The sequence below is a fragment of the Chaetodon auriga genome, chromosome 15 (genome assembly GCF_051107435.1).
Source record: "Chaetodon auriga isolate fChaAug3 chromosome 15, fChaAug3.hap1, whole genome shotgun sequence".
Classification (NCBI taxonomy): Eukaryota; Metazoa; Chordata; class Actinopteri; order Chaetodontiformes; family Chaetodontidae; genus Chaetodon; species Chaetodon auriga.
Window position 1 is genome coordinate 5,523,979 of NC_135088.1, and position 12,247 is coordinate 5,536,225.

General features: G+C 40.4%; 2 protein-coding genes across 3 annotated transcripts in view; both read left to right on the forward strand.

The window, feature by feature from the left end:
* camk2a (calcium/calmodulin-dependent protein kinase II alpha) overlaps positions 1-8,587 on the forward strand; it is a 34,187-nt gene extending 25,600 nt beyond the window's left edge. For both annotated transcript variants that reach the window (XM_076750589.1, XM_076750590.1), the window contains exon 18: positions 2,098-8,587. Coding sequence is in view for 1 of the 2 variants with exons in the window: in XM_076750590.1 (XP_076606705.1) it covers positions 2,098-2,101 (4 nt within the window). In the remaining variant the exon portion in view is untranslated. The remainder of the gene's footprint in view (positions 1-2,097) is intronic.
* Positions 8,588-9,271: 684 nt separating this feature from the next.
* On the forward strand, positions 9,272-11,847 carry rps14 (ribosomal protein S14). The gene is made up of 5 exons (XM_076750587.1): positions 9,272-9,319; positions 10,587-10,738; positions 11,012-11,173; positions 11,495-11,571; positions 11,739-11,847. The coding sequence occupies exons 2-5, from the start codon at positions 10,590-10,592 to the stop codon at positions 11,804-11,806; spliced, it is 456 nt and encodes a 151-aa protein (XP_076606702.1). The 5' UTR covers positions 9,272-9,319; positions 10,587-10,589; the 3' UTR covers positions 11,807-11,847.
* The last annotated feature ends 400 nt before the right edge of the window (positions 11,848-12,247 follow it).

The window sequence follows — 12,247 nt, forward strand, 5'->3', positions numbered from 1 at the left end:
GTTTTAAAAAACTGATCTGAGATCAGTTTTACAATGTGATCAAATATCAGTTTTAAAAACACGTCAGGCATCAGCTTTATAAAGGTCAGAGATCAGTTATATAATCTGGTCAGAGATCAGTTTCATAAACTGATCAGAGATCAGTTTTAAAAACAAGTCAGAGATCAGTTTTAAACAGGTGAGAGATCAGTTTTAAGAAACTGATCTGAGATCAGTTTTACAATGTGATCAAATATCAGTTTTAAAAACATGTCAAACATCAGTTTTAAACAGGTGAGAGATCAGTTTTATGAACTGATCAGAGATCAGTTTTAAACAGGTACCAGATCAGTTTTAAAAAACTGGTCAGAGATCAGTTTTAAACAGGTGAGAGATCAGTTTTAAAAAACTGATCTGAGATCAGTTTTACAATGTGATCAAATATCAGTTTTAAAAACACGTCAGGCATCAGCTTTATAAAGGTCAGAGATCAGTTATATAAACTGGTCAGAGATCAGTTTTATGAACTGATCAGAGATCAGTTTTAAACAGGTGAGAGATCAGTTTTATGAACTGATCAGAGATCAGTTTTAAACAGGTACCAGATCAGTTTTAAAAAACTGGTCAGAGATCAGTTTTAAACAGGTGAGAGATCAGTTTTAAGAAACTGATCTGAGATCAGTTTTACAATGTGACCAAATATCAGTTTTAAAAACACGTCAGGCATCAGCTTTATAGAGGTCAGAGATCAGTTATATAAACTGATCAGAGATCAGTTTTAAAAACAAGTCAGAGATCAGTTTTAAACAGGTGAGAGATCAGTTTTAAAAAACTGATCTGAGATCAGTTTTACAATGTGATCAAATATCAGTTTTAAAAACACGTCAGGCATCAGCTTTATAAAGGTCAGAGATCAGTTATATAAACTGATCAGAGATCAGCTTTATAAACTGGTCATAGATCAGTTTTAAAACACTGATCTGAGATCAGTTTTATGAACAGGTCAGAGAACAGCTTCATACACAGGTCAGAGAACAGCTTTATGTACAGGTCACATGTCAAACATCAGTTTTAAACAGGTGAGAGATCAGTTTTATGAACTGATCAGAGATCAGTTTTAACCAGGTACCAGATCAGTTTTAAAAAACTGGTCAGAGATCAGTTTTATGAACTTGTCAGAGATCAGCTTCATAAACTGGTCAGAGAACAGTTTTAAAAACAGTTTTATGAACTTGTCAGAGATCAGTTTTAAAACACTGATCTGAGATCAGTTTTATGAACAGGTCAGAGATCAGCTTTATAAACTGGTCAGAGATCAGTTTTATGAACTGATCAGAGATCAGTTTTAAACAGGTACCAGATCAGTTTTAAAAAACTGGTCAGAGATCAGCTTTATAAACTGGTCAGAGATCAGTTTTATGAACTGATCAGAGATCAGTTTTAAACAGGTACCAGATCAGTTTTAAAAAACTGGTCAGAGATCAGCTTTATAAACTGGTCAGAGATCAGTTTTAAAAACAGTTTTATGAACTGGTCAGAGATCAGTTTTAAAACACTGATCTGAGATCAGTTTCATGAACAGGTCAGAGAACAGCTTCATACACAGGTCAGAGAACAGCTTTATGTACAGGTCACAGGTCAAACATCAGTTTTAAACAGGTGAGAGATCAGTTTTATGAACTGGTCAGAGATCAGTTTTAAACAGGTACGAGATCAGTTTATAAAAAAAACTGGTCAGAAATCAGTTTTCTAATATGGTCAGAGATCAGTTTAAACAGGTCAGAGATCAGTTTTATAAACTGGTTTGAGATCAGTTTTAAACAGTTCAGAGATCAGTTTTGAAAAGATAAGAGATCATCTTTATAAACTGGTCAGAGATCAGTTTTAAAAACAGGCCATGTCAGAGATCAGTTTTAAACAGGTACGAGATCAGTTTTAAAAAACTGGTCCGAGATCAGCTTTATAAACTGGTCAGAGATCAGTTTTAAAAACTGGCCAGAGATCAGCTTTATAAACAGATCAGAAATCAGTTTTATAAACTTGTTAGAGATCAGTTTTATAAACAGGTCAGAGATCATTTTTTTATGATCTTTTTTCGTGTGTTTTTTATACGTCCAGCTAACTTCCAGAGTGGACGCGTCTTCGATGGGGCCACCATCACCATGACAACTGATTGATTGACAGCAGGCCAGGCGTCTGACACCAACCCTTCAGGATTAAGTTTGAGAGAACAAGATGGAGGAGGAGGAGGGCGGGGCCACAAAGCAGTGAACTGCACACCAATCGATCACTCGACCAATCAGCTTCCTCTTTTCTGCTCGCCTGGACTTTGCTTCAGCCACGCCCCTCCTGATTAGCCAATCAGCTGCACAGCACAGATTGTAATAATGTGTGAAAACCTCTTATCTCCAGCTGTTTTTAACTCCCTCCTTCAGGATGATTGACAGGACTGACACCTCCTTCACATCTGATTCAGGTGTGAAACAACCCTTAAATTACTGTTAATTCATTCTTTATTTCCCCCGAAAGCACAACAAAGACGTCATTTCAAATAAAATAGAAGATATACATGACTTTTCCTTAATTAACACACGAATCATTTGACGAGGTTGTGTTCAGAAATGAAAAGATTTTAGGTGTGATTTAATCAATAAACAGATCACAGCTTTAAAATCAAAATATAATAACAATCCATCAATAAATTCAATTCAAAATATTCATGAAATCACCTCAAACATTCAAACTCACAATCGTTTGTGGTGAATCTGAATCATTGATGACTCCTTCATTGATGAGGCATCAGACACCAGAACACTCGAGTTCTTCCTCCTGGAGATACAAGATTTCCACTTAACGATAAGTGAACATATGCCATACGCCATGGTTACTTATCAAAAACGCCCAAAACTTCAGTTAAACAAAAACAAAAGCACAGAAATAATCAATAATAATATCTGAAGAGTAATAAGAAGACAGACCCCCTCACACACATACCTGATTAATTACTGTAATAAAGTGAAAACGTCATTTGTTTTTCAGGTTTTATTGTTGCTTTTCTTGCTAATGAGTCAAACTGACCACGTGTTGTTTGACGCTCATCTCTGCTTCCATTGGCCGCCGGGAGTGTCATGAGCTTCCGCCACTCTCCCACCTGCGATCTTCCATGAGCGGCCACACCGCCCACCCCCGCCACCAGGTGTCCTAATGAGGAGACCTTAACGAGGTACTTTAAGGTACTGTCTGCCTCTAGGATGAAACAAATAATTCTGATTCTGATTCTGATTTTGTTTTGGCACCTGAAGCCAAGACAGAGTTTCAGTGAATTGTTAAAAATGATCTAAAAATTAACTGAAAACATCCAAAAAGTCTCAAATGAAGTGACAACAAATCAGAATCAGCATCTGCTTATTGTTCTAAAGAGTCAGACAGCCAATCAGAACCACATGATTACTCATCATCTGTTTCTGGGACTGAAGTCCAAACAGAAACTCATCAGTACGGAGTCCCAGAAGTGACAAAATAACTGACAAGTTCAGACTTTAAACTGATAGGTGAATTTTTTTGAAATGCTGGATTTTTAAAGTCTGTTACTGATTTTAGAGAAACAATAACTCTACTATTTTTAAATGTTTTTAGCAATCACCCTTTATATTAAATTAATGTCTTTAACGTTATTAATAAAACAGTACATAAAATTGTATGTTCCGAAGCGCGAACTTAACTTTATCGATGACTTCAAAGTGGAAAAAAACTTCAGACTTTCATAAAAAGTGCAGCCTTGTTAAATGATGACGTTATCATGAATTCGATGCTAAAGGTTTCTTTTTGAGTTGAATCACAAGAAATAGAACTAAAGCAGTTGAATGACGAGCCAATCAGACTCTATCAGGATGCATTGATTGTATTGGCACACAGTGAGCCGTTTGATAAAATCATGAATTGAGTTAAACTTTTGAGGCTGTTGGTGCTTTTTGTCTCTTCTGAGCCTCCGTCCAAAAGGACTCTCTGACTCTGGTGTTCCCGTTGTGTCGGTCTGTCGGTGGCGTGGTCGCTGTGTGAAACCTCGTATCTCTGTGTGCGTTATTTTTTAGGAGAATTATTGATTTAATAAACATTCTCACTGAAATAAAAACTGCTTCTTGGATGTGAAGAGAAACACGAACCTGCTCAGAGTCGCTGAGTCTTTTCCAGCAGATATGAGGTTTTGTAGTAATGACGGCGTCCTAAAATCGTTGGATTTCTGGCTGGATTTCTGTTGGGGCTCGAGCTCGAATTCCTTCCTCTTCATTGATGTTTACTTTCTGTACAGACAATGTGATTTTCTGCATGCAGGACTTGACTTTGTGTTTTGTGTTTTCGGCTTCGGTCTCTGCTGCGTTTTGGCGTTCGCGGCTGCCATGTTGTTTTCCAGCTCTCCGGTGACTTCACTTGAACCCGTTAGCTTTGTTAGCATTCCTCACTGGGAGGCAATGGTGTCTGCTAGCCACGAGCTAACAAAACGCCAGCAGTGCCGTCTTTGATATTCTGCCACTCTTGACCCGTTGTGTTCGTCTCAGAGGCTTTAAGCAGCTTTTTGCCGTCGGGAGAATGTAGAACTTTGTACAATCAGATTCTTACTATGATGATATTATTATTACTATTATTATTATTATTATTATTATCAATATATCGCATTTGTATATTTAAGAGCTTTGTAATGTTTGAATCAGACATCCAGTGCTAGCCTTGTGTGAATCTCCTCGTAGAGAGCACATTGTGTATTATTAGCTTTATTATTTTCGTTAGTATGATATGCTTATGACGTGTGACATGAGTTTCCTTAGCAACTGCTGAACGTGTTCGCCACAGCGCCGCTGCCTTTTGTTTGACTTGACATCTTGGTGCCATTTGGTGTCCCGGCTCAGGAAATACTCAGAACTGAGGAGGCTGAACATTGGGTCAAAGGTCAACTTGTGGCTGCTTCCAAATGACCTTTGACCTATTAGACTTGAGCATTGGCTGTAGAAGAGGGGAGCTTCTTTGATGATATCATCATTATGTGTCACAGTCAAAGGGTGGGGCTACACCGGGGGGCGGAACCTGGCACTGGTGCTGAATTGTTTACTGTCATACAGTCTTAAAGCCCCACCCACTGCCAAAACCTGACTGGACACAGGAAGTGATGTCATCAAGGGCAATTGGAAATATCAGCAAAAAATGAGTGAACCTCACCTGTCCAGGTGAAAAACAACATATAAGTTACTCTGAACATGTTCGGATCACAGCGATAAAAGCACAAATGTACATAATAACTGAACTTTTTGACGTTCCAGTTAAATGTTCCACATTTCTGACTGCAGTGAAAGAAGCTCAACATCAAACTTGTTCTGCGTTCTGTCGTCAGCGAGATCTCTTCAGGTTTTCACCCATTTGAAAATCAATACTTCACACAAATATGTATCAGCAATTTCCCGTGAAAATCTCCCCAGATACACAAATACACCCACATTTTTAAAATCTAAGTGAAACCACCAACGTGAGAGTGAACGGAATAAAGAAACAGACACCTGCGTTACGCTAACATTAGCTCATGAGCTAGCTGGTTTTGCTGTGTTAATTCGCTCTGATGGGTCAATTAAAAACTATGAATGTTTTATGAGTGATCAACCAAACTCTGTACAATTTCCTGGGTGTTTAAGAAAGCAGTGTCGTCTTAAAGGCTCTGTGGACACAAGGTCTCTCAACAGGCAGCGAATATCTGGCCAGTCAACACACACGTGTTCAAAGGTCTCACTGAGATTCTTCTGGAAACCAGGTGATACCAATGAGTTTAAACCAATGAGCTTTCAGGAACCACAGTTTTCTTCTTTTTATTTGAACTTACCTCTGAAAGAGATAAAAACTGTTCCAGAGAATTAAAACGTGTGAATTTTCCCTGAGGTTTGGCTCTAAATGTGACTCGCCATCGGTTTCAGCCTGTCGAGTTCAGCTGGGACTCCAAATGGCGCCTGCAGAGTGAATGGCTGTTTTCTACCGTAGACTAGTCTGTGCTTTCTAAACTTCCACTTTGACCTTGTAAGACACTTGAAAGTTTGATTTATTCGTGGTGGAAATCGGGACGCTCAGATGCTCCCTGCTAATATCTGAGATGTCATTTTTTAGAACTCTTTTGGTGTTTATGCTTGAAACTGAAGAATTCATCTTAAAGCAGATTTCACGTTATTCCAATGAACAGACGCTCTAATGTTTTTCCTGTTGTTGCCAGATGTTCAGTGGGTTCGGCTGCTTCGTATTTATCCTCATGAATCCAAAGCAGCGACTTCCTGTGGTCAAATCATTGATTCAGTCTGTGATCCAGAGGAGAGGACTGATTCGCCATTTAAATACCTTTTGCTTTCGATATTGGCTCAGATATAAGATTTGAATGCTTTGGCTCCCGGTCCTGGTTTCAGATCACTTCTGAAACCAGGACCAGTTGGAAGTCTCTGTTTTGAAACTTCACCTGCAGCACTGAGAGCACATTCCCCACAGGAAGCTTTTCTTATCCACATGACAGGAAACAGCAGGACGTCGCTTCACTTAGCTTTGTTAGCAATTCTTAGCTGTTCCTCGAGCCAAGACACCAGGTTTTCAATTAGCTAATGTGCTAAATTGTGGCTAAAGGCCTGTACTGGTTCCATTTAATAATGCTAATAATGCTAACAGGCTAGCAAACTGTTTTCCAGGAGATTCGGGCTGAACTGATGTGGCTGTTTCAGCACTGATAACAAACATTTTAATTGTTTTTAATGTATTATTTCATTATTATCTTGAAAAGACATAATAACACATGTTGGTATCTTTTTATCTGCTTTGGCACAAAAATAAGGTTCAAGGAGATTTTACATTAAAAACATTTCAAATTGAATTTTATGCTTTTGAATTTAGTTATAAAATCTGAATTTTTTTGCAGCCGAACTTGAGGCCACATTTAGATTTATGGACTTTACTGCAAACAACAAAACCAGTAGCTGTGTCATGCTAACATTAGATAGTGAGCTAACTGATTTTTGCTGACTCGTGATTGTATTTTGGTGGTTCAGAACTGTTCGGATTTATTTCCTCTCATGTCTGATTGCACTTGAAGTCAAAGCAGAGATGTGAGTTGATTCAAACAAAAGTTTTCATGAACCAAACTCTGAGTAATTTTCTGAGTATTTATGAAAATGCCAACACTTCGGATTTATCTCATTTATTTAAGTTATTGTTAGTTTGATCTCACTATAGTCTGTGGTTTAAAAGTGTACACATACACAACCCAAAGCCTTTGCATGAAAACAGTGACTGAGTATTAACACAAACCAACCAACCCCTGTGCAATTTAATGAGTATTTCCAAAACAACTTCTCAATATTCATTTGTTCCTAATTGTGGAGAATACTCTTAACCTTATTATTAATCTGTTGTTTTTGTCCATAATGATGTTAACATTTTAAAGATCTTTAGTCTAAAAAGTGTTTGAATAGGCCTTACAGACACAAAATGTGAAAAACACGTGGAAATATACAGCATAAACTCCTCTTTGTCATGAACTCAAGTACCAACAGAACTGTTCAATATTTGTATTTCAAATTTCATTTTTTTATTCATCAATTTAACTGTTCAGTTATATTTAGTGTAACAGGAATCACCAAATGTTTCACACCCTTTCTACACGTTAGGTTTATCACTTTGGTGGAGAGTTAAACAAGAAATGCTTTTGACGTTAATTTCTTTAGAGTTGTTGGCCTAAAATCTGTAAAAAAAAAAAAAAAAAAAACAAAAAACAAAGACATTTAGTCTGCAAATTGTCAGAATCTGCCTTAATCATGTGTAAAATGTGTTTAATATAGAATGTAAACGTCTTCATGTCATTAAACCCCAAAATTTCCAGAAACCTGACCTATGGACATGAACTCAGGTACCAACCAGACTCTGTATGATTTTTGAGGTATTTAACGAAGCACAAACATGTGGATTTGATGTCCCTCTCAGGTACATCAGCTGGATTGAAGTTAAAGGTTTGTCTCAGTCTGAAGTTTGCTCTGACGCTCTTCTGCTCTCTGATTCAATGAAGGTTTGGTTTTTGGGTTTTCCTTCAGAAACAGAAATGAAAAAGGAAAAATGAATGCAGAACACATTCATGTTTGCATTTCTGGATATTAATGAGTGAAACTATTGTGATTATTGTTATTATTATTGTTATTATTATTATTTAATTTCTGCCCGTAATACTAAAATCCAAAGGTCAAAGGTCAAATAGGCCAAGTCCTCGCTGTTTCCTGTCCACCATCTTCATGCTCTGCAGAATCAATAATCAATGATCAATAATCAGCTCCTTCATATCCACTCAGCTTTTTCTATTATGATGGATATTGTACTGTACTGTATTAACTCTGATGCTGCATGCTCAGTGTGTAACAGTGTGTGTGTGAGTGTGGGTGTGTGTGTGCATGTGTGTGTGTGCGTGCGTGTGTGCGTGTGTGTGTGTGTGCGTGCGTGTGTGTGTGTGTGTTTCTAATCTCTTTTCTTTTGTAGTTTTTTGGAGTTTTTCTCTTCTGCATCGTGTTCAAAGTGTTTCTGTAAATAAACGGAGGTGACCAAACACAAACACGTTTTGTCCTGTCAATCAACTTTTGGGCTGATGATTCATTTCATGTTGACGAGTGACGTCTGTCAATAAAGTTTGTGGCAGACAAAAAGTGACATGTTTGAAGTTCGTGTCATGTGATGCTCCCGACGTGCGATTGGCTCTCTGCCTCACACTGCCGATCTGTGACTGACGGGAGACTTCCAGAGAGCGGAGTGATGGAAGGCCTCCATGGCGTGTTCCTGTTCTGGGATCAGTTTGTGCTTTGTTCTCTTCTGGAGGTCAGAGGTCAGCATGGCGCCACCATCGAGCCCCAGGTGAGACAGACATCAAAAAATCCAGATATCAAAAATCAGGTGGACTGAGGCCAGAATGAATGAATGAATGAATGAATGAATGGTGACACGTCATAATGGGCTTACACATAACATCAAGTAACATTAGACACAAATTTAAGATGAAGAAGAAGAAACCTATTTCAAATATTCTTTGAAATGTGTCATCAGAAAAGAACACACACTTCATTTCTTCACATGGGATCAATAAAGTCTTATCTTATCTTATTTTATCTCTTAACTTAGACACCTATGATCCCCCGGTAAACCTGGATCCCCTCAGTGTGCAGCTGTGTTTCTTGGAAACACCACGTGGCGGCAGCAGCAGCTCGTTCCCGTGCTGCGTTGCCTCAACTTCGCCCCCGGAAACGGAAATTCTTTCCTTTCTTGTTTCTGCTTCGAATAGAGACACACAGAGGTGGGTACTCCTCAGCATTTCATCCGATTGAAATCTGCTTTTTAGGTGAACATCCGATGATTTAACTCATCTCCTCTGAATCTGTGAAGGTGGTTGATTGTGTTCGCAGTGAAATTGTTTTTTTTTGTGTGAGACTTACGACTGTTTTCAAATGGTTTTCTGTCACTGTTTGTCGGCGAGCTGCCGCAACATGTCGCCATTTTAGCAGAGAGTTCAGGACCGGGAAACCAACGTGTACCGTTAAATTATATTCAGTATTGGTTGCGTAGAGAGATTTTGAGGTGTTTCATGTCGCCAGAAGTAAATCAGGCCAAAGTTTTAAAAGCGAGACGACGTTTGCTGATAGGAGCTAACAGGCTAACGTTTAGCATCTTGTTAACTGCTGTTCGTTATTCGCGTTCTTCGCAGTTTATCGATGTGTTTTCAGAGAAATGGTTAGTGACGACGTACAACCTTAGTAAAGTAGGCAGATTTCTCTGACTGACCGACAGGTAAGGACCATGAACGCCTCTGTGTGATGGACGTGCAGGTGATGCTAACGTTAGCCGGCAGTCTGCAGAGTCTGACTTCAGTTAACACCAAAATACTTGGAGCCTTTTCAGAGATTTGATTTTTAAAGACGTTTCCAGAGGAAACACTGGTGTGTGATTCCTGTAAGTATTAACTCCGTGTGTAAGCTTTTATTTTGAAGGCTGCGCTGCTTCCTGCTGTGGAAATCCTGTGATCTGAATCCTCTGTTTGTCGGAGGGAGTTTTGTGTTTGGTCCTGTTCAGACTGAAGCTCGTTGGTTTCACTGTTAATGTATATAAAGTTTGGAGCAGTTCTGAGGGGAGAGTGAGCAGCTTCCTGTGAAGCCTCACCTTGTTCTGCAGGTGAGACGTTTCCACCGTTTGTTTGCAGCATCGGTTCAGTTCTAACTTTGAAATATGTGTCTGTGTTTGATCTGATGAGGTTTTTGTTTCTGTCAGTTTGAGCTCTTATGTCCTGAACTCTTTCATGTTCTCTGATCAGTTTGATCATCAGTGTTTTCGTGTTGACGGTAGATTTTTGAGATCATCTTCATGTCGTGCTCTTGGTCACATGATGACCACATCCTGAACCGTTTTTAGGTGTTTTCAGGAGTGTTCAGAAGTCTTTATGCCTTTGCTGGACACACTTTGTCCTCTGAGGACAGGACAGATGTGAGATCATAGAAACATGACTGTAATGTGGTGGCCCATGAAGTGTCTCTTATCTAACTCTTTCTCCTCCTCCTCCTCTTCATCAGACGATGGCTCCTCGTAAAGGAAAGGAGAAGAAGGAGGAGCAGGTCATCAGTCTGGGTCCTCAGGTGGCCGAAGGAGAGAATGTGTTTGGAGTTTGTCACATCTTCGCCTCCTTCAACGACACCTTCGTCCACGTCACCGATCTCTCTGGGAAGTAAGTCCTCACTCTGTAAACTGGCGTCCACTAGGACATTTTGTCCTTGTGTTCACTCACAGCTGGACGTTTGTGTCATGAACTGAACTGTTGGCGTTTGAGACACTACTTCTGTTTACACTCAAGACCAGCTTCACATGTTCAGACATAATCATCATCATCATCATCATCATCATATAGACATACAAAGACAAACAGTGATGAGAACAACCCACCTCACACAGACAGGAAGTGTCTGTCTTTCTGTTTTCTGATTGGTGCTTGTGTTTCCAGGGAGACAATCTGCCGTGTGACCGGCGGGATGAAGGTGAAGGCCGACAGAGATGAGTCGTCTCCATACGCCGCCATGTTGGCGGCTCAGGACGTCGCTCAGCGCTGCAAAGAGCTCGGAATCACAGCGCTGCACATCAAGCTGAGAGCCACTGGAGGCAACAGGTGCACAAGTCTGGCTGTCTGCCTGCACATGCGTCTGTTTGTCTGTCTGTCTGCCTGCCTGCACATGCGTCTGTTTGTCTGTCCGTCTGTCTGCCTGCACACGCGTCTGTCTGTCTGTCCGTCCGTCCGTCCGTTTCTCTCTCTGTCTGCCTGCCTGCACACACGTCTGTCTGTCTGTCTGTCTGTCTGCCTGCCTGCCTGCCTGTCTGTCTGTCTGTCTGTCTGCACACACCTATCTGTCTGTCTGCCTGCACACGCACCTGTCTGTCCATCCGTCTGTCTGTCTGTAGTCTCACTCTGCATCCTGGTTTCTGTTTTCAGGACTAAGACTCCTGGTCCTGGAGCTCAGTCTGCTCTCAGAGCTCTGGCTCGCTCCGGCATGAAGATTGGACGCATTGGTGAGTGCACGCACACACACACATTCAGCAGAGTAGAAACACACAGAGCAAATACTTCTCTGAGGTACTCGTACTGCGAGGACAGGTCTGAGTCGTTTCCAGCCTGCAGTGTTTGACTTCCTGTTTCTTCTTCTTCCTGTTTGTGTCTTCTTCGTGGGTTCGATCAGAGGACGTCACTCCGATCCCGTCAGACTCGACCCGGAGGAAGGGCGGACGCCGCGGTCGCCGTCTGTAAACTGCAGCAAGATTTTCTGACAATAAAAATCTCAAAGTCAATCTGTTTGCAGCGAGTCTCTGTTCACAGCTGATCTCTGATCAGCCATCAACCACTGCAGGCAGCTGAGTGCCATTCAGGTGAACCAGATGAGCTTAAACAGAGATCAATAAAACCTTCAGATCCAGAACCAAACAGGGAGCCGCTGCACAGAGACCAGGACGCCCACCAGGGCCCTGAACCTGATCCTGCAGGGTCTGGGCCCTGCTGGGTGTCTGGCTTCATGTCGCCTCGTTGAGGTTCAGAGTTGTTGAAGTGGCTTTCAGGCGTCTGAGCAGGAATAAAATTAAAATGAATTTAAAAAAAAAATAAATAAAATGAATGCTGTCAGAGTCGGCATGAAGCAGATTAAAGCGTTTTTTGTAAATAACTGATGGAGGTTCAGATTAATACTGGAGATAA